Below are 24,855 nucleotides of genomic sequence, written 5' to 3'. Positions count from 1 at the left end.
TCTCAAAAAAAAAAAAAAAAAAAAGAACCTGTCTGTACAAAAAATAAAATTAACTGCATATGGTGGTGTGCTCCGCTAGTCCCAACTACTCAGGAGACTGAGGCAGGAGGATCACTTGGGCCCAGGAGTTTGAAGTTGCAGTGAACTCTGATAGCACCACTGCACTCCAGCCTGGGCAACAGACTGAGACCCTGTCTCCAAAAAAAAAACAAAATAATTAAAACTACACACTAACACTTCTTATGAATATAGACATAAATATTTCTCAATAAAATACTAGCCAAAAAAAAAAAAAAATCCAGCAACATATAAAAAGGATTATTCACCATAACCAAATGGGATCCCATGAATGCAAGGTTCATTTAACATGTAAAAATCAGTTAATGTAATAATGTCCTAATAGAATACAGTTCAAAAAACACATGATCATCTCAACAGACACACAAAAAGCATTCGACAAACTTCAATACCCCTATTCATGATAAAAACGCTCTACAAACTAGGAATACGAGGGAACTTCCTCAACCTGATGATAAAATAGGTCTAGGGAAACCCCATAACTATCATCATATTTAATAGTCAAAGACTTACTCCCCCTAATACCAAGAACAAGACAGGGATGTCCATTCTTGCCACTTCTACTCAACATTGTACTAGAGGTGCTAGCCAGAGCAATTAGGCAAGACATACAGATCAAAATAGAAAAAGTACAATTATCTCTATTTGCAGATGATATGATCTTTTTTATAGAAAACCCTAAAGAATATGCTAGCAAACTGTTAGAACTAATAAATAAGTTCAACAAGGTTGCAGGATACAAGATCAACATAGAAAAACCAATTGTTTATCTCAATTAACTGTTCAGTCACAGATCATACTCCTTGTTCTATTCTTTCCCCCTTTCTTGGTCTGGCACTTGACTAGTCAAAAAAAAAAAAAAAAAAAAGACTAGTCAAGTACTGTAGTGAGAAGGAGGAAAAGAATAGAACAAGGAGTTCAATCTGTAACTGACTGTGAACAATCGATTGAGATAATTACCTTCAGACCAGCCTTGACTAGTCTTAAAAAAACTGTACTTCTATACAGTAGCAATGAACAATTGGAAAATAAAGCGTAGAAAACTCTATAATAGTATCAAAGAGAATAAAATATCTAGGAATAAATTTAACAAAAGAAGTTTAAAACTTACACTCTAAAAACTATAAAAATTGTTGAAAGAAACTGAAGAGGACCTAACTAAACGCAGGGACACCCATGTTCATGAATGGGAAGACTTAATATTGTTAGGATGGCAATACTCTCCAAACTGGTCTACATATTCAATGCAAAATCTCAACTGGCTTTGTTGCAGAAATTTATAAGTTAATCCTAAAATTCATTTAAAATTGCAAGGGACTCAGACAAAACAATCTCAAGAAAGAAAAGCAAAAAGACTCACATTTTCTGATTTTAAAACTTCCTACAGGCCGGGCACGGTGGCTCACGCCTGTAATCCTCACACTCTGGGAGGCTGAGACAGGAAGATCACTTGAGCTCAGGAGTTCAACACCAGCCTGAGCAAGAGTGAAACCCCGTCTCTACTAAAAATAGAAAAATTAGCTGGGCATGGTGGCATGTGCCTGTAATCCCAGCTACTCGGGAGGCTGAGGCAGGAGAATCACTTGGGGAGTTGGAGGTTGCTGTGAGCTAGGCTGATGCCACGGCACTCTAGGCCAGGTGAGAGAGAGAGACTCTGTCTCAAAAAAAAAAATAAAACTTCCTACGTAGCTACAGTAATCAAGACTATGGTCTGGCAAAAGGTTAAACATATATATCAATGGAATACAATTAAGGACCTAGAAATAAACTCTCACATATAATGATCAACTCATTTTGAAAAGGATAACAAGACAATTAAATAGGGAAAGAAAAAGATATTCTTTTCAAAATATAGTGCTGAGACAAGTAAATTAATTTCCATATGTAAAAGAATGAAATTGGATTCCTATCTCACACCACATATAAAAATTAACTCAAAATAGAGCAAAAGCCTAAATGTAAGAGCTAAAACTATATATAAAACTCTTACACAGAAACATAGGCATAAATCTTCATGACCTTAGATTAGGCAATAGTTTCTTAGCTATAAAGTCATAACATAAGCATGAAGGAAAAAACTGGACATATCAATATTAAAAATTTTGTGCTTCGGCCAGATGCAGTGGCTCATGTCTATAATCCTAGCACTTTGGGAGGCCAAGGCAGGAGGATGGATTGAGATCAGGAGTTCAAGACCAGCCTGAGCAACATAGCAAGATCCCATCTCTACAAAAATAGAAAAATTAGCTGGGCATGGTGGCACGTGCCTGTATTCCCAGATACTTGGGAGGCTGAGGCAGCAGAATCACTTGAGCCTAGGAGTTCAAGGCTGCAGTGAGCTATGATGGTGCCACTGCACTGCACTCCAGCCTGTGTGAGAGTGAGACCCTGCCTAAAAAAAAAAAAGAAAGAAATTTTATGTACAAAATAAAAAGATAAATAACCCAATGAAAAAGTAAAGGATCTGAACAAACATTTCTACATTTACTTTCCATCACCAACTGGCATATTGTATCAAAATATATGCGCAAAAATGTAAATGTTTAGTGCGGCAAGACAAAATTTTTTGATTTAGTGACTTGGAATTTCCAGACCTTTTACCTTATTAAGTTCTTTCCGTACCAACAAAACTTCTCCCATATTTACATCAACAGAAAGGTAATAATGAGGTATAGTTTGCTTTGATTGCATTAATCGCTGTGCAATAACCTGAAACGAAAGAGATTCAAAAATCAAGTATCATAAGACCTTACCTAATTCAGGGCTATGTCTCTTCACCTCCCTCTCTGGTAATGCTTAGCTAAAGCATTACTAGAATTAAAAGATAGAGGACTACACATAACTTAGCACTTTCTGATAGGTTTAACCAGAACCAAGTGATTTGTTTATCCCAAGTATTTAGTCAGCCAAACCAAACTTTCCTTAAACTAATCATCTAATATTCCCAACTGAAAAAGCCTTTGTTAGTGTTTTAAATTATAGATGCAATTAAACAACCAAAGTAAAGATGGCCCCCGTAGCCTTGGTTCCAGATTATGGTAATGCTCTTACTCGACGAATGTTGCTAATTGGGATATCTGTGAAGACACCTGTAGGAACTGGTGCCACTCCTGGACCCAGGGGAGGCACAGCAGCTGCTGGGGCCTATGGGAGGAAAGAAAAAGCTTTTAGTAACTATGGCTAAATCTTAGCATAAGCACCTGGGAAAGACTGCCAGTAACTCTTTTATAGACAGTAAAGTAAAAAAAAGTTTTGTAGATGAAAAGCTATTTCTATCCCCAGAGAGCAAAAAAGACTTGGATTTAGACTGCTTGTTTGAGAGGTTTTTTAAAAATTTTTTACTTAGAATTCTGAAATCATGTTTTAAGTGTTATCTTTCTTTAAGCCAAAGTACATTCAATGACTAGTTTATGTCAAAATAATTTTGTTTTTGCAAAGTTATCTTCACGAAAAGCAATCAAAGCATTCCTAAATTGAAAGGATTAAGAAATAAATACAAACAAGCTAATCCATTATCCTAAACAATGTTAAGGGGAAAAAAGGACAAATCTTTTATTTCAAAGCAAACATCTGAATAACTAAATCATTTTCCTTACCCTTAGCTGATTATCTTAGCAGCTTAAACAATCAAACAAAAGTTAGATATATAAATTGAATCTCTGTGTGGACTGATTAGCCACATAAACCCTAGTCAACCAACTTATAAACACACTTTTAAAAACAGGGGCTCAATAAGAACAAGGATGTGTTAGGAAAAATTCAATATAACTACTCAAAACCTAATTTCGAATTCATGTCAACATAGTATATCATCTCTGATTTTGTATATAAATGATAACACATAAATATATAAATACAGTTGGCTCTCCATATCCATGAGTTCTATATCCATGGATTCAACCAACTGCAAATCAAAAATATTTGGCGGTAGGGGAAGGAATGGTTGCATTTGTACTGAACAGGTAGACTTTTTTTCCTTATCATTATTCCCTTTACAATATAATACAACAACTACTTACATAACATTTACATTGTTTTAGGTATTAAAAATAATCTAGAGATAATTGAAAGTATTCATGAGGATGTGGGTAGGTTATATACAAATACTATACCATTTTATATAAAGGACTTGCGCATCCATGGATTTTGATATCTGAAGGGAGTCCTGGAACCAATCCCCCACAGATACCAAGGGATGACTGTATTGTTAAACCACTAAAATTAGAAAAATACATATGCCTGGTTAAGCTATTTCATTCATAAATAATGTTATGAAGTTGTCTAATAGGCTGAACAAACCACTGTGCAGGTACAAACTGCAAAAAAAAATAGTAAGAACCAAACGTAACTTACAGGAGCAGCTTTAGTAGGCACAAAAGAGTCAATGTCCTTCTTGGTAATTCTACCATCTGGTCCTGTCCCTGGAAAAGATACATAAATATCACATACATGACATCATACCAATGGTTTCCCAAGGAGATCAACAATGTGATGCTGAAGTGTAAGTTCACTAAGCGTTCACTACCAAAAGCACTCTGAAGGGATCACAGTCCTAACCCTGCTCCTTACGGTGCTCCCTGAGAATACCAGCTTTTGTCAATTATTAATTTTAATCCGCACAGAGTACCCTTGCATGATCTGTGGTGGGTCTTGTCTTTTTAACTATCACAAATATTTTTTTTATCTATTTCTCTTTTGGAGTTTTATCTAATTAAGTTGCACTTTTTTTCATCTTCTTTACTTTTAAATTGGGAAATACTGGCATCAGGATAACGCTGAGCAGTTTATACCTCCAGAAGCAAAACCAGCTTCCTCCTCCTGGTTAGCTCCAAAAACCCTTTCTGAACCGTGAAATAGACCTCATTTGGGTTCTGGATTCATTTGACCATAAAGAATTCCCTTTGAACAGGGGGTTGACAGATTAGACAACAATTGTTTTGGACAAATCAGGCAAGTCAGTTTTTTCACCCCAAAAGAGCATGAATAACTCAACTGCCATTATCCCATTTTTAGAATCATTCACAGCCTTCTCACAGTAGCCAAGAGTCTAAACTGGCTCATTTTAGAGACAAGGAAGGAAACAGGTGCAATGTCACACCTGAGAAAGGATCTTTAAAGTTCTCTCAATAGGTTTAATTTTATTTTTACTCAATTTCCTCCCTCCTCTCATCTACAATCTCTTAGGTTCAATTTTAGATCCAAATAGGTAATCCTGACCTTTAATTCTAAGGAGATTGAGAATTTAGTTATTAGAATATCTTTTACACTGGCCCACTTCTAGAAAAAAATTGGTCAAATTGACTCATCTTCCCCCAAGGCATACTTTTAAAGGACTTTCATTGTGTGCAGTTCTTCCCAACTCTTTTCCTTCATTACGAAAACTGAGTTGGCTAGGATTGTGTTTATCCTCACCAGGAGCTCCAGAGGTGGCAGTACCCCTATTAGATTTCCCTCCTTTACATAATATCAGAGAGAAACCATAACATGCCCTTACAACTAAGGCTGATCTAGACACTGCCCAAGCTGGTCTCAAACTCCTGGGCTTAAGCAATCCTCCTGCCTCGGCCTCCCAAATCACTGGGATTAAGCCACTGTGCCTAGCCAGCTCAGAATTTATACTAATGAGGTATATCAAGGCAAGTCCCCTAGAAAGCTTCAGGATAGGGGTCAGCAAAAAAACCAAACAGTCAATTAAAGAGTGAGAACTTTCAGTCTCCTATCCAATCTCTCTCCCATTCCATCCCACAGCTCCTGGGAGGAGAAAGAGACTGGAAATTAAGTTCAATAGCCAATGAGTCGACCAATCATGTCTTTGTATTGAAATCTCTTTGAAAATAAAAATTCTTGAATAGCGAGATTTGGAGAGCTTCCAAGTTGGCAAACATATCGATGTGCTGGGAGGATGGCATGCCCAGAGAGGCACGGAAGCTCTGTGCGCCCCCCTCCCCCGCAATACCTTGCCCTATGCATCTCTTACATTTGACTGTTCCTGAATTGTATCCTTTACAATAAACTGGTAATAGTAAGTAAAGTACTTTCCTGAGTTCTGTGAGTTGTTATAGCCAATCATCAAACCTTAAGACAGCATCTTGGCAACTCCTGATTTACAGCTAGTGAGTCAGAAGTACAGGTGGTCCCCGGGACTTGTGACTGGCATCTGAAGTGAGGGCACTCTTGTGGAGCTGAGCCCTTACACCCGTGGAGTCTGATGCTAACTCTGGGTAGCTAGTGTCAGAATTGAACTGAATTGCTAGACCCCTAGCTGGTGTCTGAGAATTGACTGCTGATGTGGAAAAAACCCTAAACACTTGCTGTCAGAAAATACCACACGATCACTGATACTCTCAGCTCACTTAGTCTAGACCACTCCCTCCCCACACTGCAAAATCTCAACCTCATCAAGTCCTCTACTCCACGGACTACTCTACTCTGATTATCCATTATCTCCCTCCAGTCTTCACTTCCCTCCTTACCCAGCTTATATTCTATGGATTATTGTTATAATCATTCCCTTGCAAAACTCTAAAAAATGTTTACCTTCTCAATGGCTGCACCAGAGTAGCTTAATGTTGCTCGGGGAAAAAAGTAAAGTCAGCTGGCTGGCTGACTGTACTACAAATTCAGAACCACAAACTAAAATGGACACAAAAAATTGCCCAGAAATTTAATTGTTTCCCTCAATTCACCTTCCCAATCTCTGAGAATACTTCTTCTCAATCCGCCTAATGTCAAACCTTCCCTTCCCACACACTCTCTAGCTAATAACCTCACTTGCAATGTTATTGATCAAACGATAGTAACCAGAGATGACAGGATATCTCCTTGTCTTCCACCACCAAACCTATAAACCTATCCTATATTCTCTCTTTTCCTATAAAAATACATAATATGTCCTTAGTTTCTATCAAAGGCCAATCCTATCTCTTCCTAGATTCTCAAGAACTTGGTTCCTTGCCAAATTATCCTGCCTTTAATCCCCTTCTGCATCATCAATTTATCTCTTTCTATCAGACCACTGACTCAACCAGGGCAATTTTGCCCCATGGGACATCTGGCAATGTCTGAAGACATTTCTGGTTGTCCTGAGTGGGGACTGCTACTACGACCTAGTGAATAAAGGCAAAAAACTTTGCTAAACATCCTCTAATGCACAGGGCATACATACGCCTCTCAAAAAAGAATTATCTGACCGAAAATGTCCAAAGTGCTACAGCTGAGAAATTCTGTACTAGATTCATTCTACAACAACTCATCTTCAAAAGCCTTCCCTTGAGTCCACATCCCCCTTAAGCTACACCTTTTTCTATGCCTCTCTTCATAGCAAAGCTTCTTGAATGAGCTCTTCACAATGCTATCTCCACTTCTTCACCCACTTTTCAACCCACTTTTTTCCAGAGTGGGTTCCAGAGTGAGTTTCCCCCCCACCTTTCTTCCGAAATTACTGTTGTCATGTCCCCACATCCGATCCTTGACTATATTCTGTTGATTCTATGTAAAAAAAAATGTATCTTGAAGCTGTCCATTTCCACTTTCACCACCCTTGTCTAAGCCACCACCATGAGCTCCAGCAACAGCATCTTAACAGATGCTTTGGCTTTCATTTAATCCACTTTTGCAGAGTAGATGATCTTTTAAAAATATAAATCATTTTATTTCACTTCCTTGCTTAAATTTTTCAATGGCTTCCTGATGTACTCTAAATAAAATTCAAACTCTTTGTCATGACCTATAAAGTCCTTTATGTTCACATCCCTGTGTTTCTTTCCAACCTCATCTCCTACCCCAGACCCTCTGCTCCATTAACAGTGGCCTCCTTTATGTTTCCCAAATGCTAAGCTCTTTTTCACTTCAGATTGTGTACTGCTGGTCTCTGTGCCCAAAATGCTCTTTCCCCGGCTCTTCACATGGTTGGGGCTCAAGCTGACTGCTTCTCATCTTTCAGATCAAATGTCACCTCACCAGAAAGATCATCCCCCAACCTCCCTGTCTAAAAGCAGTCATGAATGCACATATATCCATTCACCCTGTCGCTCACTAGCATATCATTGAGTTACTTTCTTTCTTAGCACCTAAATCATCTTATTAAATAAAACAATTATTATCTTTATAGCTAATGTCTAGATATACTTACTCTATGCAGCCACTGTTTATTAACTTATTTAATCCTCACTTCTAAGATATTATTTTTACATACAAATGAAGAAACTGAGACACGAAAGGAAACATTGCTAGTATATGGAAGAGCTGAGGTTCAAATTCAAGCATTCCAGCTCCAGAGCCCACACTCTTAACTACTATGCTATATTCCCTTTCATTTAATTCTTTATTGTTGGTCACATAAGCAAATGAAACTGAAATCTTATCCATCTGATGAAAAAGTGTCTGACACATAGATAGTACTCAATGAATATTTGTGTTTAAGCAATAATAAATAAATCACCTAACTGCCTTCATGGTAAGAATAGTGGGATTTTTTTCCTCTTGTATCTTTAGTAAGGTAGCCAATGTTTTGCTAAATATGCAATAAATGGTCCTTCTTTACTTGTCTAAACTCTTCAGATGTAATTATTAACTCAGTCCTTCCTCCCTTTAAAAATTATTCCAACTTACATTGCTGTCCCTGATTCTAGTCACATAAAGAATGGCAATATACTAGTAAAATAACATTAAAATGGAAAAAAAAAAGTATCTTCCAATATTACAAGAATCCTCTGAATTCCAAAATATTTACAACATTCTATTCTTTTGTGTTACGCTTGGCTTGCCTTCTAACCACAAAAATGTAGGCTGCAGACAGATGTTAACCAGCACTGGGTGCCCATAGCTGGACAATTGGGGAAATAACCATATTTTTCTTTATGGCTGGCAGAGCATCAAAACAGAAGGCAGCAAAGGTAGTGGGAATAAAACAGGCTTTAGAGTTAAACAAATCTAGATCCAAATTGCCACTTTACTACTTAACAGGAAGGAAGACCTGAGAAGTCTGTTTTCTTATCCAAAAAATAGAGAATGAAATTCTTACTTCGAGAAGCACTGGGCATATTAAATGTGGTTAGTAAAATGACTAGCTTATAGTACTAGCCATCAAACCAGGTTCAAAAAATAGTAATTTCTCTCTTTTTTCAAATAAGTATCTTAATTACATTAAATTTTAGCTTAAGTTTAGTTCAAAAACACTAAGTGCCATGCAATAACAATATGAATGACAATATGTATTGAGTATTTATTATATGTATTCAACAGATACTAGATACTGTTCTCAGTACTTTGCCTGTTAACAGCTCATTTAATTCTCGTAATTCTATGATACACACTACTATCTCAGTTTTATAGATGGAAAAAACAGATAGCTTAAGTAATTGATCTACAGACATATACAATTTAAGTAATTCACCTAAAGACATATTATTAACACACAGAAAATGGTAAAGCCAGGATTAAACCCTAGGTGGTCTGAATTCAGACCCCATGCTCTTACCACTAAGCTATACTTTTTCTTTGGGAAGAAAAAGACAAGGCATTTCCCCTTTCCTTCAGGGAGCTCTAGTTCAGTTTTATATGAATTTTATTATTTTAAGTCATTTCAAATCAACCCATGTTTCATTTTGCTTTGCTTATTGTTACAGTCAGCCTAGCACTAATAGAGATTTCTTATTATGCAATCAAGTCCTATAACCCAACTTTGCTGAACAAGCATATATATTTTCACCAACAATTAAGCAGTTATTGCAAACAAAGGAGAGTGAGAGAAGGTGTCTAAATTGCATAGGTAGAACCTAGGCAGCCTAAATAAAGCACGGTAAGTTTCCCTACTCCGTGGTGGCAACAAGGGAGATATTTCCCTCCCTTCAGATAAAATTATTAACCCTTTCCCCTACTATCCTAGTTAAGACAACTATATACAGTTGCACTAGCTGGTCTTAAGGAAGAAATTGAACTAAATTTTGACTTTACAACCCCATTCCATAGAAACAGATTTACCTTTTACTTGAGTAAGGTCAATCCCTTTCTCTGCAGCCAACTTCTTTGCAAGAGGGCTAACAAACACCCTTCCCTTTGGGCCAGCAGGAGTAGCTGGGCAGGGGGCTGAAGGAGTAGGGGTTAAAGGTTGGGGAGATGGAGGAACAGTGGCCACCTTTTGAAAAAAATTACAAATTGTTAATTCACCAATTCAAAGATTGGTCTGAAAAACTGCATTTACGTTTTATTAAGAAATTAAAGCTGTTGTAAGTAAGTATCTTTCATCTTTTTTCCAAAGATCATAATGCACTTTTTTCCTGCTTAACCAATACAACATAGCAATATGAATAACAAGAATAATACTTTACGTCAAAGAACAAAGTCAAGTTATCTTATTTCATGGTAACAGGGAGAGGCATGGAATTTAATACTTCTGACCAGTTTATAGTAGCTTCACAGAATTTCTTCACTTTAATCTCTTGCTACTTCTTTATTTTCATTCTCTTATATCACCATCATGGTTTTGGTTTTTACTTAATTTCAAAATTTAAAATTATGCTGGAAGGTCCCATGTTGCAAAGTATCTCAGGAAATAAACCAACACTGCTACTTGCCAGCTTCCCATGAACACAGAACAGTCAGAAATCAAGTTTTCTCAGATAGAAACATGTACCTAGTTTAAACTCAAATGATTCTAGTATCTGCAGAAGCTTCATGGAACTGTTACCTATGCTTGGAGTTAATACAAGTTCATATTATAGGTAGATAGTATATACTACAAAGTACATGGCAATATACTAAATTCTGTGCAAAACAAGTTATGTTATGTCGAGGTTTCAATTTTGCAAATATATGCTTGACCTACTATAATATTGTAAATACGAAGAGAATTAAAAGATATTATATAGTAAATTCAATAAAAAATGGGGAATGAAGCCTTACCTTCCTAAAGCAGAAAGAAAACATGTCACCTCAGTTTTGTTCTCAGCAGGACTCAAGACAGCAGTGGGGAAAAAAAGCTACAAGCATCAAACTATCGGTGATTAGGTTAATGGTGTGGTGCAACAAGCCCTATAGTCTCCCCAAATGTTAACGAACTATCTCCATCCTCATTCATGGAATCTTGGAGATGGAAGGAACTTAGGATACCAACTAATCAAAACCCATTAGAGATGAACAAGATAAGTGTTTCCTCAATTCTAGAAGCATACTTACTGGGGGTGGGGTAGGTGGTGGTGCTTGTGGTTTTAAATCTGTTACTTCAGTTGGCCTATAGTCAGCAAATGCTGCTATATCTGCCTCTTTTTCTACAATGATACAAAGTGGAGTTCCTAGAGGGACATCTCTTGTGCCTTCAGGGATCAAGATTTTTGCCAGATAACCTTCTTCCTGTACTTCAAAACCTTAAATAGAAAGAAAAAAACATTGTGGGACTTAAAAGACTTTACTATCCCTTCAAACCCACAGCATAGTTTTAAGTATTAATAAAAGGATTTTTCTCATTCAAGCTAGCTATATAATTTTTTTGCAAGCTATTTAACTTCTCTGTGTCTTGGTTTCTTTACCTATAAAATGGAGATAATAATAGTACTGACCTCATAAGGATGTTATAAATTTAAATGAATATTTTTCAAGTACTCAGAAACAGTATCTGGTACAAATTAAATACTAAATAAATATGTGTTAAATAAAACTGTGAACGATCCCAGCGGTTAGTTCTGCAAAGTTGTTATTAAAAACATCTCCATGGGCAGCTCCCATGCACACTCACAGAGCCCCAAGATGGTGTAAGTTATACTGCTAAAGATCAGAACCACATGGATATCAAATTCAGGAAACCACCAAGCTGGAGAGTGATACGAGATTTCAGCCCTAAAAGCACCTTTGGAGGTTTTCAAAGAGATTATACTTGATATTATACCAAATACTTCAATGTGAAGAAATACAGCATTACTGGGTTTTCTATGGTGTTGACAAATTTTATTCAGTTACTGCCTTCCTTGAAAGGAACTCAGGGTTGCAAAAGTAAAACTAAAACAAAGAAAAGGTCGTTAAAGAGGACAAATTTTGCCTTCCAGACCTTGACTTCCTGTGGTGTTGTGCCTCTCTCTGATGAACACATCTTTGATGAATCCTTCCATTTCTCAGTTGAGAATTAATACCCAATAAGATATATGTTTAAAAGGAAAAGGCTCCTGGGCCACAATAGAATCTAAAGAGTTTAACCAAGGTAGTGACTAGAGTCACTACAATACCAGTACCTACAGTGACACTGGTATTCAAGTATAAATAGGGAAACAGATCTGTTTCCAAAGTTTTTGTTTTTTTCTTTTTAAGAAACAGAATCCTTCCAATAAAATCTTATGGGGAAGCACAATATGTAAAAGATAAAAAGGAACTGCTCTGGTGGAAATGGGGAAGAGGGCAGGGCACTGCAGGGTCCTGCTCTTTAAGTCCCCCATTACCCCAAGGTGCCTTCAAGAAATGATAGGGTTTGAAGAGCAAGTAATGCTGAAAACAAGTAATGCAGAGGATGCCCAGAATCTCCCACTACATCTCTGGGGAATAGACAGCCCTCCCTTTAAGGGTGATTATGAAGCAAAGGGAAGAAATTCATAATATCTACAAATATCTGTAAGTATCATAAATATACATATGATTGTCTATGTAGGTTTTATTACTGAGAATAAAAATGAATTAAAAATGGGGTACGTAGCAATGTGGTATGATATCTGAACATATATACATACACATTCTATCAGTCATTCTCAAACCACGAAAACGATCTAAATCCTGGTTTCAGCGTTCCCTCAAAGTCTTTGCTATTTTCCTTCCTTGGAGGTGATTTTCTCCTATTTCCTCTTTCCTTCCTCTGCCCAGTTTAGCCAATGGCACTTCTGATAAAACTTCTCAGTAACATAATAAACCTAGGAAGCAAACTCTGGCCTAGAATAATCTCTGAGATGATGTATCCTTGATTCAGTGAGTGCAGTATGGAACTGAAAAATCTGACTATGCATATTTTTGTTACAAAATATTCTGCTTCAGGAAATGAATCCTAAGAATTATAAAGTTTTCATATTATCACTCACTCTTTACAAGAAAGAATGGCAATTCTCTTCCTCATTGGAAAACTCAGTGCCTCAACCATTAAGAAGTGAAGAAATCTCACCTATAGTGGCTTTGTCAGTCTCTATCTCTGCCAATAAGTCTCCTTCACTTAGCTTCTCACCCACTTTTTTTTCCCATCTCTGAACTGTGCCCATGGTCATGGTGGGAGAGAGGGCAGGAAGAAGTACCTATAGAAGCAAATACGTATTATTGCTTAATACTCAGAAGACTTGGACGCAACAGCACTCAGGCAGGCTACATAGCTTCACAGAATAACAGTTACTGTGACAATCCAAATACCCACCACAGCAAAAGTTTAGTGCCTCAATAGCTTCTCACCAGTTAAATTATCCTTCGAATCTCAAGTCTGTATAGTATCAGCCGTACTCTAACTCTCCAAGTTAAAAAGCAATGGGCAGGTGGAAAAGATTTCTCTCAGTCAAAATTAATTCCTCAATAAATAGCTAAGCACTGACTGGGCATGGTGGCTCACACCTGTAATTCTAGCACTTTGGGAGGATTGCTTGAGCCCAGGTGTTCAAGATCCTATGTCTATAAAAAATTTTAAAAATTAGCCAGGTATGGTGGTGCGTGCCTGTAGTCCCTGCCACTTGGGAGGCTGAGACAGGAGAATTGCTTAAGCCCAGGAATTTGAGGTTGTAGTGAGTTATGATGATGTCACTGCACACTAGCCCAGGCAACAGAACAAGACCCTGTCTCAAAAAAACAAACAAATCACAGTGCATCTTTTCATCTTTTTTTAACCCAGAAATTTTTCACTTTCACAGAATAATCTTGGTCCAAACCATTCTGTTAAAATTTTGCTGTGCTCTGTACGTAGCATCTCTCTTTTTACTCAGAGCAAACTGCATTTGTTCCACACTTCCCAGATAAAAAATACTAAGAATTGCTCTTTGGCGATTGTAGTTAATAACAATGTAATGTACTGTATTCTTAAAAAGTGCTAAGAGAGTAGATTTTAAGTGTTATTGCTAAAAAAAAAAAAAAAAGAAAAAAGTATGTGAGGTCATGCATATGCTAATTAGCATGATTTAGCCATTCCACAATGTATACACATTTCAAAACATATTGTACACAATACAGAGAATTTTCAATATAGAATTTTTGATAAGTAAAAAAAATTAATTTTTAAAAATAAAATTAAAAAAATACCCTGTTCTTATAATAGTCACTTCTAAACATCAGATTAGCTGATCTAAATTAAAAATTGCTCTCCTATTTATGGCTTATGTGTCCACCGAATTTGGTCATTCAGTTATTATGGATTGAGTCTGCTGTCTTCTTTTGTAACCAATTAGCAACATTATGTTAAGAGAAAAATAATTTGGATTAAAGATGTTTCCGGAAGGGGGGCAAAAAGTAAAACAAGCCTTAGAAATTTTTTAAAAATTCTTTTTTTGTTCAGAATTTATCTTCATCTGCATGTTAAGAATTAGTAGAATCAATTCTCTATACAGTATCTTAAAGGATAATTAAGGTACAACCTTAACACATGCACACAAAAACCACAGGCATAAAGTGGCAAGAAATGAAGTAAGTTTTATGTAGTGAAACAAAATTTGTTGAACAGGATGAAATAAAAGTGTGAACTGAATACCAGGCAAAACTTCGTCATAAGTGATTATTACTTATAGACTATGGAGTAGAACATTATTTCCAAAGTAGAAAAAGATTCCTATACAGAAATTTCTATGAATAAACTAAATTAAGGGAAAATTCTAGTCTGAACTCTTTAAAGGACAGCTGGTTTTTTATCCACGTTCCACATCTAAAACACACAAATATACATAGGATAGCTCTAATATCTAATAAACTGATTTAGTTTCTTAGAAACTGATTTAGTTTGTAGAATCAACAGTGATTACATTCACTGCCTTCAGCCTTGTTGCAATGCTATTATGTATGTCTATTCTACACTTAATCTTTATTGTCAGTTTTCTCATTTATTAATACTACTGGACTACTTCACTCACTTTTAAAAAACAGATCACATGTCAAATGAAAACACCAACTGGGGACTTCCATTCAACAGACTACACTTGAGGCCTACCATAAACTCTACCTGCACAGCGAGTAGATATACATAAAAATCATCCTCAAAATCTGTAACATAGTGTTCCTGAATGAGAAGTGCCAAGCACTATCCTGTGTACTACACTGAGTCTGAGAAAGGTTAAAGAAACTGTTCAAATTCACATAATTAGATATGACAACTAGGACTAAAAGTTGTCAATTTTCATGTTTAAATCTCTATAGACTCCCGAATGACAAGAGCTAACCATATTTAAGTCAGTTTCCAGGCTGTGATAGCCATCTATGAAAAAAATAAATAAATAATAAATCATCTAGACCAAAAACTCAGAGGCTGAGCCTCACCTGCATGTGAGGGGGATATGAGCTACCAGGAGGCTGAGCAGGTGTAGGTGGCGAAGCAGCAGCAGGGGTTGGTGCTGGGGCTGCTTGTGGGGGAGGTCCTGCCGAAGAGTCCAACGTATAATTTTTAAAGGCCTCAATATCCTCAGGTCTAAGGAAGAGAAAGAATGCATAAACATAAGGGAGTTATAAAGCAGATTCAGCTCCCACAAAAGTAGTCTTCAAAAGTCTTTAACTGCTAATTCTCAATTCTAGGTTAAAATATTCTACAAATTATGAGGGTATTACTCACTTTCCAACTGTGATACAGATGACTGCTCCAACTGGAACATCTCTGGTACCTTCAGCAACAAGTATCTTTGCCATATAACACTCCTCCAGGCTCTCAAATCCAACCGTAGCTTTATCAGTTTCAACCTGTTAACACAAAAAGCAGCAGCTTGGGTTTGCACCGCCAGTAGGTAGTTGATTAACCTGTATCTAGAATTATATAGTTCAACAGTCACCAGAAGCCTCCATCACAGATTTGAGTGAAGGAATTATTTTAAAATATCAGTTTGGCCATCTGCCCACAATTTACCTAACCGATATTCTCTAACATCAAGTTGTGAAAAACATCTCAAATTTCCTAAGCAAAGGGACAACTACCCCCATCCACAAAACTAAGGTTCAGTCAGTTCAGCAAAGCCAGTCGCTTTGAATTCATCTCCATATTTTAATGAAACAACTTACCTCTGCAATTAGGTCACCCTCATTGATTTTTTCCCCCTCTTTTTTTTCCCAACGGGCTATGGTACCTGCCTGCATTGTGGGGGAAAGAGAAGGCAATGGAACCTGGAGAAGTAAAAGGAAAAAACGCTGAATTTTAAAAGGGTTGCCTAACTCTCAGTCTGGCTTAAGATTTCATTCAATTCAATTTCACGCAAAGAGTTTATTGAGTCCCATTACACACTGGGCCCTGGGGATATAAAGGGAGTTCCTGCCTACGAAAAGTTCATAATTTCCAGTGACGGGCTTCTTCCTCCACAGTCCTGTGGGTCTGACAAAGCACGAACTTCAGATGTTTTGCATACGCCCTTTCCAAGAAGAACTGGAGCTCTTCTTTCAATGGAATAGATCATGAGCGGGAAGCTCAAGAGCTACAGCAAAGCTGAGAATTGGACAAGGGGCAATGACAGACACTAGGAGGGGCTGGAGGATCACAGAGGCCTCTGAAAGAGGAGCCTGCGGCTAAGACTGCCCTGAAGGACAACAGGGTCCCGAAGACGGGTCGGGGGCTCACCTTCTGATGCGGGGGGAGACTGTAACAGCGGCGGCTGGTCGATCCCAAAAGCTGCAGCAGTAAGTGGTTCCGCGACGTGATCCCAGAGCTGGGGGTCCAGCCGCACAGTGCCCGGATCCCACCATACCCTGTGCTCACGCTATTGCAACGAACCGGAGCCGGGACAGATCGCGGGGTCACACATGGAGCTTCCGGTCCCTCCCGCAAGGCCGTCCACCGAGCCCCAAGTCCTGTCCTCGGGGCTACATTCTGGGCCCCTCGAGCACAAACGCGCCACATAGTGCCACCAAACCCCCACACCCCAAAACCAACGCCGTCTCCGGAGTGACCTCTCCAAGAGCAGCGCAGCGTTGCCGTCAGCCACGCCGCGCAGCCGCACGTTGTCGTAAAACGGACCTCGAAGATTCACTCGACTCCCTCCCCAGGCTAGAACAGTGCGGCGAGTAGCTCTTCCTCTGTGGAGGGTCAGGGGACACCCAAAAAGGCAGGATCGTCCCAGCAGAGCCAAAGCAGGCGCAAGTTTGGGAGAAATAAGAGGCGGAAAGGGGTAGAAAGGGGGAGGGGTCCCACGAAAGGCATTCCAAAGGGTAAAAACGGGGCCTAGATGTGAAGGGCTCGACCGAAAAGGGAGGGGCCTAAGAATGCGCAGAGGCGCGGGCTAATAGCGGCAGAGTGAGCTGAGAGTGGGCCGAGGGGAGTGGCCAAGCGTTAAGGAGCAGCTGGGAAGTGAGCTAGGGGACTGGCTGGCAGTGGGAGCCTTTGGCCAAGGCGTGGGGTCTTGGAGCGCTCCGGTGGAGAAGGGAGCTAGGAGCCACCGGCGGTGGAATCGAAGGGTTCAGGTGATGTGCCCTCTACTTCTTTGGATCCGAAAGTGACCGGGTTTGGGGCCCCGCCCAGGCTGTAATGGGTTACAAAGATTAATTTCAGGTTTGTAGTCCAACCGGCCTGTGAAGTGAACGAGTGTTCCAGCCAAGTGGTGCGAAGGGCAGCCAAGGGGAAGATACATTCCCACATTCTGGTGTACTGCAGCAGGATTAAGCATATTCCCTGTATGAAAACACAGGTTTGCAAAAGAGATGTTATCCCCTAATTTACAATAGAATTCTTTTAAATAACCAAAAGCTTTGTTATGTGTGAAATTTTTCCTACCAAAACTAAACTGTAAGCAGTTGAAGGCAGGAAGCATGTCTGTTCTGTGTATCCCCAGAGTTTAGTACAGTATCTGGTAAATAGAGGGGCCTGATTGTATGTCTTTTGAATTAATGAACGAAAAGTTACCTACACAATTTATTAGAAACGGCTCTATTGTAGCATCATCATTTTATAATTAGAAAACATCATTTCTGAGCTGAAGGTGACATTAGATTAGGAGGAAGCATGTGCTATATTTATAATACATCACCCAGTCCCGGTTGGAGATGGCCAGAGAATACCAAAAACACAAGAAAATGGAGGAAAAACATTAAAACAAAATTTGAAAACATTTAACTTTGCTAATAATTAATTTGGAAAGTTAAACAGCCTGGAGATACTATGTGATAGCTACTTAAATTGGAAAAGTTTAAGCAGGCACAGGTGCCTAACAATAATGTAGGCAATGTAATTAAGAAATATAAAATTTCCAGATTAAATGAAAAGGGACACTTGAAATAATATGAAGAGAAGGGCAATTATATTGTTACAGTTATGTAAAATTCATGTGTTAACTATTGGAAGAAGCAATGGAAGACTAATTGTGATTAAAGGGTTTATATTACAACTTTATAAATTATTACAGTTTTAACTATTGAATTTAATAACCGGATCTAAATTAGCCTTTGATACAAAGTATGAGGTGCTCTGCAGGATCTGCTGTTCACGTAGGTAGGCTTGCTTAAACCTTGTTTAGCATTTTTCAAAGAATAGTGACTTTGTATTTTGAATATAAGTTTGACTTAGGTGTAACTAAATTACAGGAAGGCATAGCTGGAAATAGTCCAGGTATGGTAAGTTTACCCCAGAGTTAGGCTAGGAATTCTTAGGCTTGTCAAATCAATCCTGAGAGAATAAGCCTGAATACCCCTGAACAGATTGGATAAAGAAAATTAAGGAAAAGGAAAATTCAAGACTCAAAGGTTTGAAGCAGAGATACTTGTAGAGTGGAGATATAAAGTGGGTTGATGGAAACAGAAATTAGTTGGTAGTGAAAGATTTTGAGTTAAATTTTGTCCATACTTAATTTTAACATAATGGTGGGATAGCCAATTAATAATAGTTGAAAATGTATAATTGGAAGTCAAGTGAAAGCATTCAGGGCTAAACAATTAGATATAGCAAACATTAAATTGAAGTGATAAATGAAGCCTGCTTAAGTCTGGGGGAGGCAGCTTTCAAATTAATCGGGGAATTCTAGTTCTTTTAAATACACGTTTCTTTTTTTGCATTAGAGACTGTTGTCACAGAGTTTACACTGGGGTTCTTATTTGCACATTTGCATATATTTTCACAAGAAGTGCTAAAATTAATTGTCCTTGGTAATAATAGCCTATTTTGTGCTTACATTGGAAATACCAATAGTAAAAAAATATCTGTAGCAATAAAGTAATCTTTTATCTCCATTCTCCACATAATGAGTAAATATGCTACCAGGGAGATCACTTGAGGAAATTTACTTTCACTAAAGGTAAATGGCTTTACTGATTAATCTCAGTCAATAAAACACAAGTGAAAATGATTAATGGTATTTAGTTTGCAAACTCCATTTTATTCATAGTTTGTGTGTTTTTTGTAATTATTTCACAAATCTGGTACATACAGGCAGTTAAAACTGGTTATCACTTTGATAATCAGAAGCCTCTGGTATCGTACAGTCTTCATGAAAACACTGTAAAACAGGGAGAATACACAGTAATAACCTCTTTGAAAGCAATAGCTGCGAACATCCATGTTTCTAAGAAAATATAACTTTACATATATATGTATTTTAAGCAAGCTATACCTCTTACATAAATTCAGACAACAGAGGGAGTGTGCAATCATAATGCTCGTTTTATGGGAAAAAATGAAAATAATTTTAATTATGACCTAAATGCTTTTAAGAGAGTCCTCTTGGATTGGATGCAGAAGCATAAAGATATTTTCCCTAATTTACAACCATCCTGGTCAAAAAGAGTTGAAAAGTTGGTCAGTAAGTAGGATTGCTATTACCAAGTGAATTTAACCCAAATTCTTTAGGTACAGATCGTAAAGTGTTCCAATCCCAGCTAATTTAGAGAATTGAGCAAGAAGAGAAGAGTCTTCAGTTTTTAAATGAAGGCTTTTTAAGGAATTGAACTCTTGGCTTGTTTTTATGAGTGTCATCTTCTTTAACCTAACATGGTTTAGAGCTTATTTTATCCACTCTAAGCATTCTAGTTCCTTAGTTTTCTCAAGGAAAGTGAACTTCAGCAGTCTCAGGATAGACTATCCCACGCCAATGCTACTAGGGGACAATACTATGAACATGTCAGGAGGCCTTCTAGAGTGCAGCCAAATAGGAAACTATTCGAAACAGAATGAATCACGGCATACTCTTGCTCAGAAGGCTCCTCTCACTTTAGAAACTGGAATGAGGATCACCAACACATTTTATACAAGAGTTACTGGAGTGACATGCTCTAGTAGGGATGTTTAGTCATTTCCCATGGTACATGAGATTCATGAGCTAAAGGGGAAAAAAATAATCACATTCTCCCCCTGAACTCAACTTCAGCTTTTTACAGAGGCACTGATGCCATGCAGCTCCTTTTCCGAAAGATACAGAGACAAAAGACAAATAAAGTAGAGGACTTGGAAAATTTTTTCTGATTTAATTTTCTCTGAAAAGTTGAATTCCACATAATGGTAAGACTTTGCTAAAAGAAAACTGATTTAAGAGACAGACATTCAAGATAAATCATACTGGAAATACAATAATGGATTTTGGCCTGATAGCCCTCATGCTGTCTTATAGCAAAACACTAAAATTCATGCAACAGAGAAATTGGTGACATGAGGACTTTTTCTCCAGACTTCCTAGGAAAAAACTGAGAATATATTATTTTCTTCTGTTTGCTTTCATAATGACTTATTCTTGCTTTTGGTTGACTTTCCCAAACTTTTCTCGTCACTCCTGATGAAAAATCATTCTTCAATAGGAGAAAACCAGCTAAACTTACATAAAAGAAATCAAGTGTCTTTTGAGTTCCTTCTCTCTGCTAGAGGAGCAATCAACTGGATTACATAAAACTACCACCACAACTAAACAGCACGTAGAACTGGAACAGGAATTAGTTGTCATTAGTATAGTTGTAATAAAATAAAGCTTGTTCTGAAACCACAAGGGGTGGTAAGAAGAGACTGTATAAAAGCTACTGGGTTCTCTAGAAAATGGATACAGTATACAGAATGTGAGAATATATAGAACTCACACTCGAGTTATAAAAATAGACATGGTTCTCAGACAAAAAGCAAATGAGTACAAAAGAAGTCTCCAAACATAACTATTTTTAAAAGACACATCTATATAAAACAACAAGATGTCGTCCTCTCAGAGCTCCAAAGAGTAGTTTGTTGAAATGGCTAAAAAGGAGAGATGAATTGGAGACAGACAGGTCAAGAACCCAGAACTGATCTGTCCTACTCTTGTGTTTGGCAGTGTACATTGGAGATTACAGGCAGACTGCTTTTGGGATTATGTATATAAATAATAACGGCTGATTGGTTGATGGTGGTTGGTAGGTGAATGAGAAAACCCAGGTTATTAAGTAATCTCTGGAGTTGAACTCTTTTAGCTTCTACACTTGACAATGTTACACATGAAAAAAGATTCTAAGTTTTTTCACCCAGAATCAACCCTGCCATTGTAAGTCATGCTCCATGCCCCATGGTTTCTATTGTGCCCTAAAGGATCAGCCTAGACTATATAAATAGAAAGTAACTCCAGCCTTGAAATGAGGAGGGACAGACCAGTTATTCATGCTCAGTACTCATAAATCACAAAGAAATACTGAAATCAATAGTCTGTCTCCTTTTAACCACAAAGGAGATGCCATGAGTTAAAGTCATGAGACAAATAAAGTCAAGATGTGGGTAGCAGCACCTTTCCATACCCGCCTGGATTTTTAAGGAGCCTTTCACTCCTTATTCCTTTCAAACACAAAGTTCATCAACTTGAAGAAAAAGAAATGGCTCTAAAGTTAAAGAGTCCCCAGAGGAAACTAGCAGTACATGAAATAGGCCCTATGTGGGCTAAAGGACAAGCTGTAGAACCAGTTAAGACAGAAGAGGCAGCCCAAGGTCTTAATTACAGTTTTAGAATAGTATAGCACAATATGGGCAGCACTTTTTCCATCCAATCAACAATTCAGCACCATCCATGTCCAGTTCGAAAGATTACTGAAGAGTGGGCTTTCATCTTTGGTACCACCTCATGAGTTATTCTTGGTTTGCAATAACTGCAAAGAAACAGGAATGGTGGTACCTTTGCCTTGTCTGTAAGCACAAATGCTGGGACTCTGATTGATGCAACCATTGAGGCCAATTAAAATAATACTGTAATACAGGAGTGATGCATCCAATTCCTAGTTTCCAGATAATAGCAGCCATGCCCCTATAGGAGCGGGATCATCCATCCCCATTGGTTAAGGCCTTCGGTTTGTTGTCCTCAGAGTAGAATAAAACACTGTGTTCCCACGGACAAGGAACTCCAGATGAAACCATGGTCTACATTTGGACAGAGATTTTAAGTACCAGATATGCCAGGCACAGAAAACAGAACTGGCCTGTGGCCATCACACTTGGAGAAGCTTCTGTTTGGCAGCACAAACTAGAAACTTATTAGCGTATTCTGGTTTTAGTCCCCTTTCCTGAGTGAAGCAGCCAGGGAGTGACCGGGTTCCAAAAGCCCCCAATCTAATACTGGGCATTAATTCTCTCCATGGTCTTCTTCCACCCAGGCTACAATCTTCCCTTCCCATCCAGGGATGGCATCATCATCATGGAAAACCTAGAGAAACAAAAAAAAAGCCACAATGAAAAAATAAGTAGGGAGTCTCACCAAACAACTGCTGCTGATAAGACCTCAAACATAAAGGATAAAAACATGTATAAGAAAGCCTTAAGTTAGAGCCTGTCCCTTTGTTTTTGTCCCTCAAGTTGCAACTGGTATCTTATATATTTTTTTCTTAGTTCTACCTCTATGAAATTAAAAAATTTCACTGAGGAAATGTTTACAAAATAAAATTTTAGCTTTTACAACTTTTTTCATTCAGTAACCACAGTGAAGGCACTTGCAATACATCATAACCAGAATTCTCTTTCCCCCAAAGTCTATATTTAACAAATGAATTATAAAAAGAAGTGTAAGCCAAGATACTCAAGGAATTGGGAATAAGCATAGGTGACTATCCAGAATTTCCTTGTTTTCATAATTAGAAACTATCACCACGTGATATATAGTTCCATATATTCACACCTGGTCGTTTATTTTGCTCTACATAGGAAGCAAGAAGTTTTCTAAGATTTGGCTACAGGTAGAAAATTATTATATTGTCTTAGGTTCTTTATGTTTCCTAACAAAATAAAACTTTTTCCTTTTTAAAATAAAAATTCTATCCAAGTTCTTCGTCAAAGTGATTAAGTCCTAAAACTAAAGAATCTATCAACATTTTGGGCCATTCTGTGACCTTCTAGGTCTGAGACTCTGGCAAATTCCTCTGACCTGGTTACCCAGGTACTTATGGGTACCAGTCCTTGAATAGGAGGCTTTGGGGCTCAGGAATGACCTACAGTACCACCCAGACTCCCCATGGATTCTGCACCTCTTCTTTGACAGTGCCAAACTCAGGATCCAGGGCTTTGAAGTGATACCGGTGATTCCCTTCCCGATCAATAGCTGCTTTAAAATCCTTCAGTGTCACCTCTCCCAACCTACAACAAAAGGAGAGAGCACTAAAATAGACTGTTAATCAATAGGCTTGAAAGATAAGATGTCCGCCTTAAACCCAGGCCCCTGCCAAAGTCAACAGGCAGAAATAGCCCCTGGTTAGGTCACTGTTCCTGATAACTGGGACTAAAACAGCAGAGGTTGGAGAACCAGTCAGCACTAGGGAATGAAAACAGTATTACATATGGGGTGATCTGAATATTTAAAATAGATTTATTGCTTCAGCAGCAGAAAAATCACTTTTCTCTGTTTCTCTCTGGAAATAAGACATAAGGTCCCTAAAATCAAATTTGTTGAACAACCATAAATACATCTAAGTTCTCTTGATTTCCTTGGCAGAATTAAATCAAGTATCACCATCTTTATCCTTCGGACTTTCGTAAACTGGCTTCTAACCCAAACTACATAAGCAAACTCTCTAGGAAAAGAATTCGATATAACTTCTCTCAGTAATTGGTTCCAGAGCTTAAATATCTTTATTTCAAAACCATTTCCCTTAAGAGGAAGTATATTAACTGGGTTTTTGAAAAGTTTAAACATAATTCTCAATAGGGATTAGTTGCAGTCATCAAATAGCAACAAAGATCAGTGAGTCACAGCCCTGGAGTGGGTGCCAGGCTACAATCCGTGGCTATTGGCAAAGGCTGTTTCACCACTTAAAATACCATTTTCCCAATCGTGGAGCATATTTGCACAGTTGTCAAGATTGGAAGTACTAATATTGTACCTGTGCCTAGTAGTAAATCATGACTTGTCCATTATCCCACTGGTTGGTGGCAGAGCTGGAGGTAGACACTCTGTCTCTTGGGCTCTCCTCACTATACCATACTGCTTCTCAAACACCTTTCTGCTGCTCATATGAGCAGTACAGTAACTAATGGTTCTACCTGCGTTTCCTTTTTTACAGAGAAATAATGATCCCAGAATCTTACCTCTTTGGTATATTGACCATGAAGGGTGTAAGTGACCGGTCAGTGAAATAGAGCACTTTAGTGCAGGTGCTGCTGACAGTTGGAGAGCTCTGTGAGTGAGGCAACTCTGCAATCAGAGAGACTTTGTAGTTAGAACATTCGATTTGCTCCAAACC

The 24,855-nt window shown here is 38.0% G+C and overlaps 2 protein-coding genes across 3 annotated transcripts in view; both read right to left on the bottom strand.

Annotated features, from left to right (window-relative positions):
• DLAT (dihydrolipoamide S-acetyltransferase) overlaps window positions 1–17,403 on the bottom strand; it is a 39,330-nt gene extending 21,927 nt beyond the window's left edge. Inside the window, exons 1-10 of the mRNA XM_012659140.1 lie at window positions 16,826–17,403; window positions 16,276–16,377; window positions 15,836–15,960; window positions 15,547–15,694; window positions 13,211–13,337; window positions 11,254–11,441; window positions 10,060–10,213; window positions 4,432–4,499; window positions 3,130–3,222; window positions 2,680–2,787 (exon numbers count right to left, since the gene is read on the bottom strand). Coding sequence (XP_012514594.1) covers window positions 2,680–2,787; window positions 3,130–3,222; window positions 4,432–4,499; window positions 10,060–10,213; window positions 11,254–11,441; window positions 13,211–13,337; window positions 15,547–15,694; window positions 15,836–15,960; window positions 16,276–16,377; window positions 16,826–17,104 — 1,392 coding nt within the window. The 5' untranslated portion in view covers window positions 17,105–17,403. The remainder of the gene's footprint in view (window positions 1–2,679; window positions 2,788–3,129; window positions 3,223–4,431; window positions 4,500–10,059; window positions 10,214–11,253; window positions 11,442–13,210; window positions 13,338–15,546; window positions 15,695–15,835; window positions 15,961–16,275; window positions 16,378–16,825) is intronic.
• A 3,326-nt stretch (window positions 17,404–20,729) lies between these two features.
• The window catches only part of DIXDC1 (DIX domain containing 1), a 77,400-nt gene continuing 73,274 nt past the window's right edge, over window positions 20,730–24,855 (bottom strand). For both annotated transcript variants that reach the window (XM_012659148.1, XM_012659149.1), the window contains 3 exons: window positions 24,701–24,806; window positions 23,644–23,752; window positions 20,730–22,829 (listed from right to left, as the gene is read on the bottom strand). In XM_012659148.1, coding sequence (XP_012514602.1) covers window positions 22,749–22,829; window positions 23,644–23,752; window positions 24,701–24,806 — 296 coding nt within the window. In that variant the 3' untranslated portion in view covers window positions 20,730–22,748. The remainder of the gene's footprint in view (window positions 22,830–23,643; window positions 23,753–24,700; window positions 24,807–24,855) is intronic.

This window comes from Propithecus coquereli, unplaced genomic scaffold (assembly GCF_000956105.1).
Source record: "Propithecus coquereli isolate 6110/MARCELLA unplaced genomic scaffold, Pcoq_1.0 Scaffold6, whole genome shotgun sequence".
NCBI classification, from domain to species: domain Eukaryota; kingdom Metazoa; phylum Chordata; class Mammalia; order Primates; family Indriidae; genus Propithecus; species Propithecus coquereli.
Note: the sequence above shows the minus strand (reverse complement) of the source record. Positions and strands in the feature narration are given on the sequence as shown.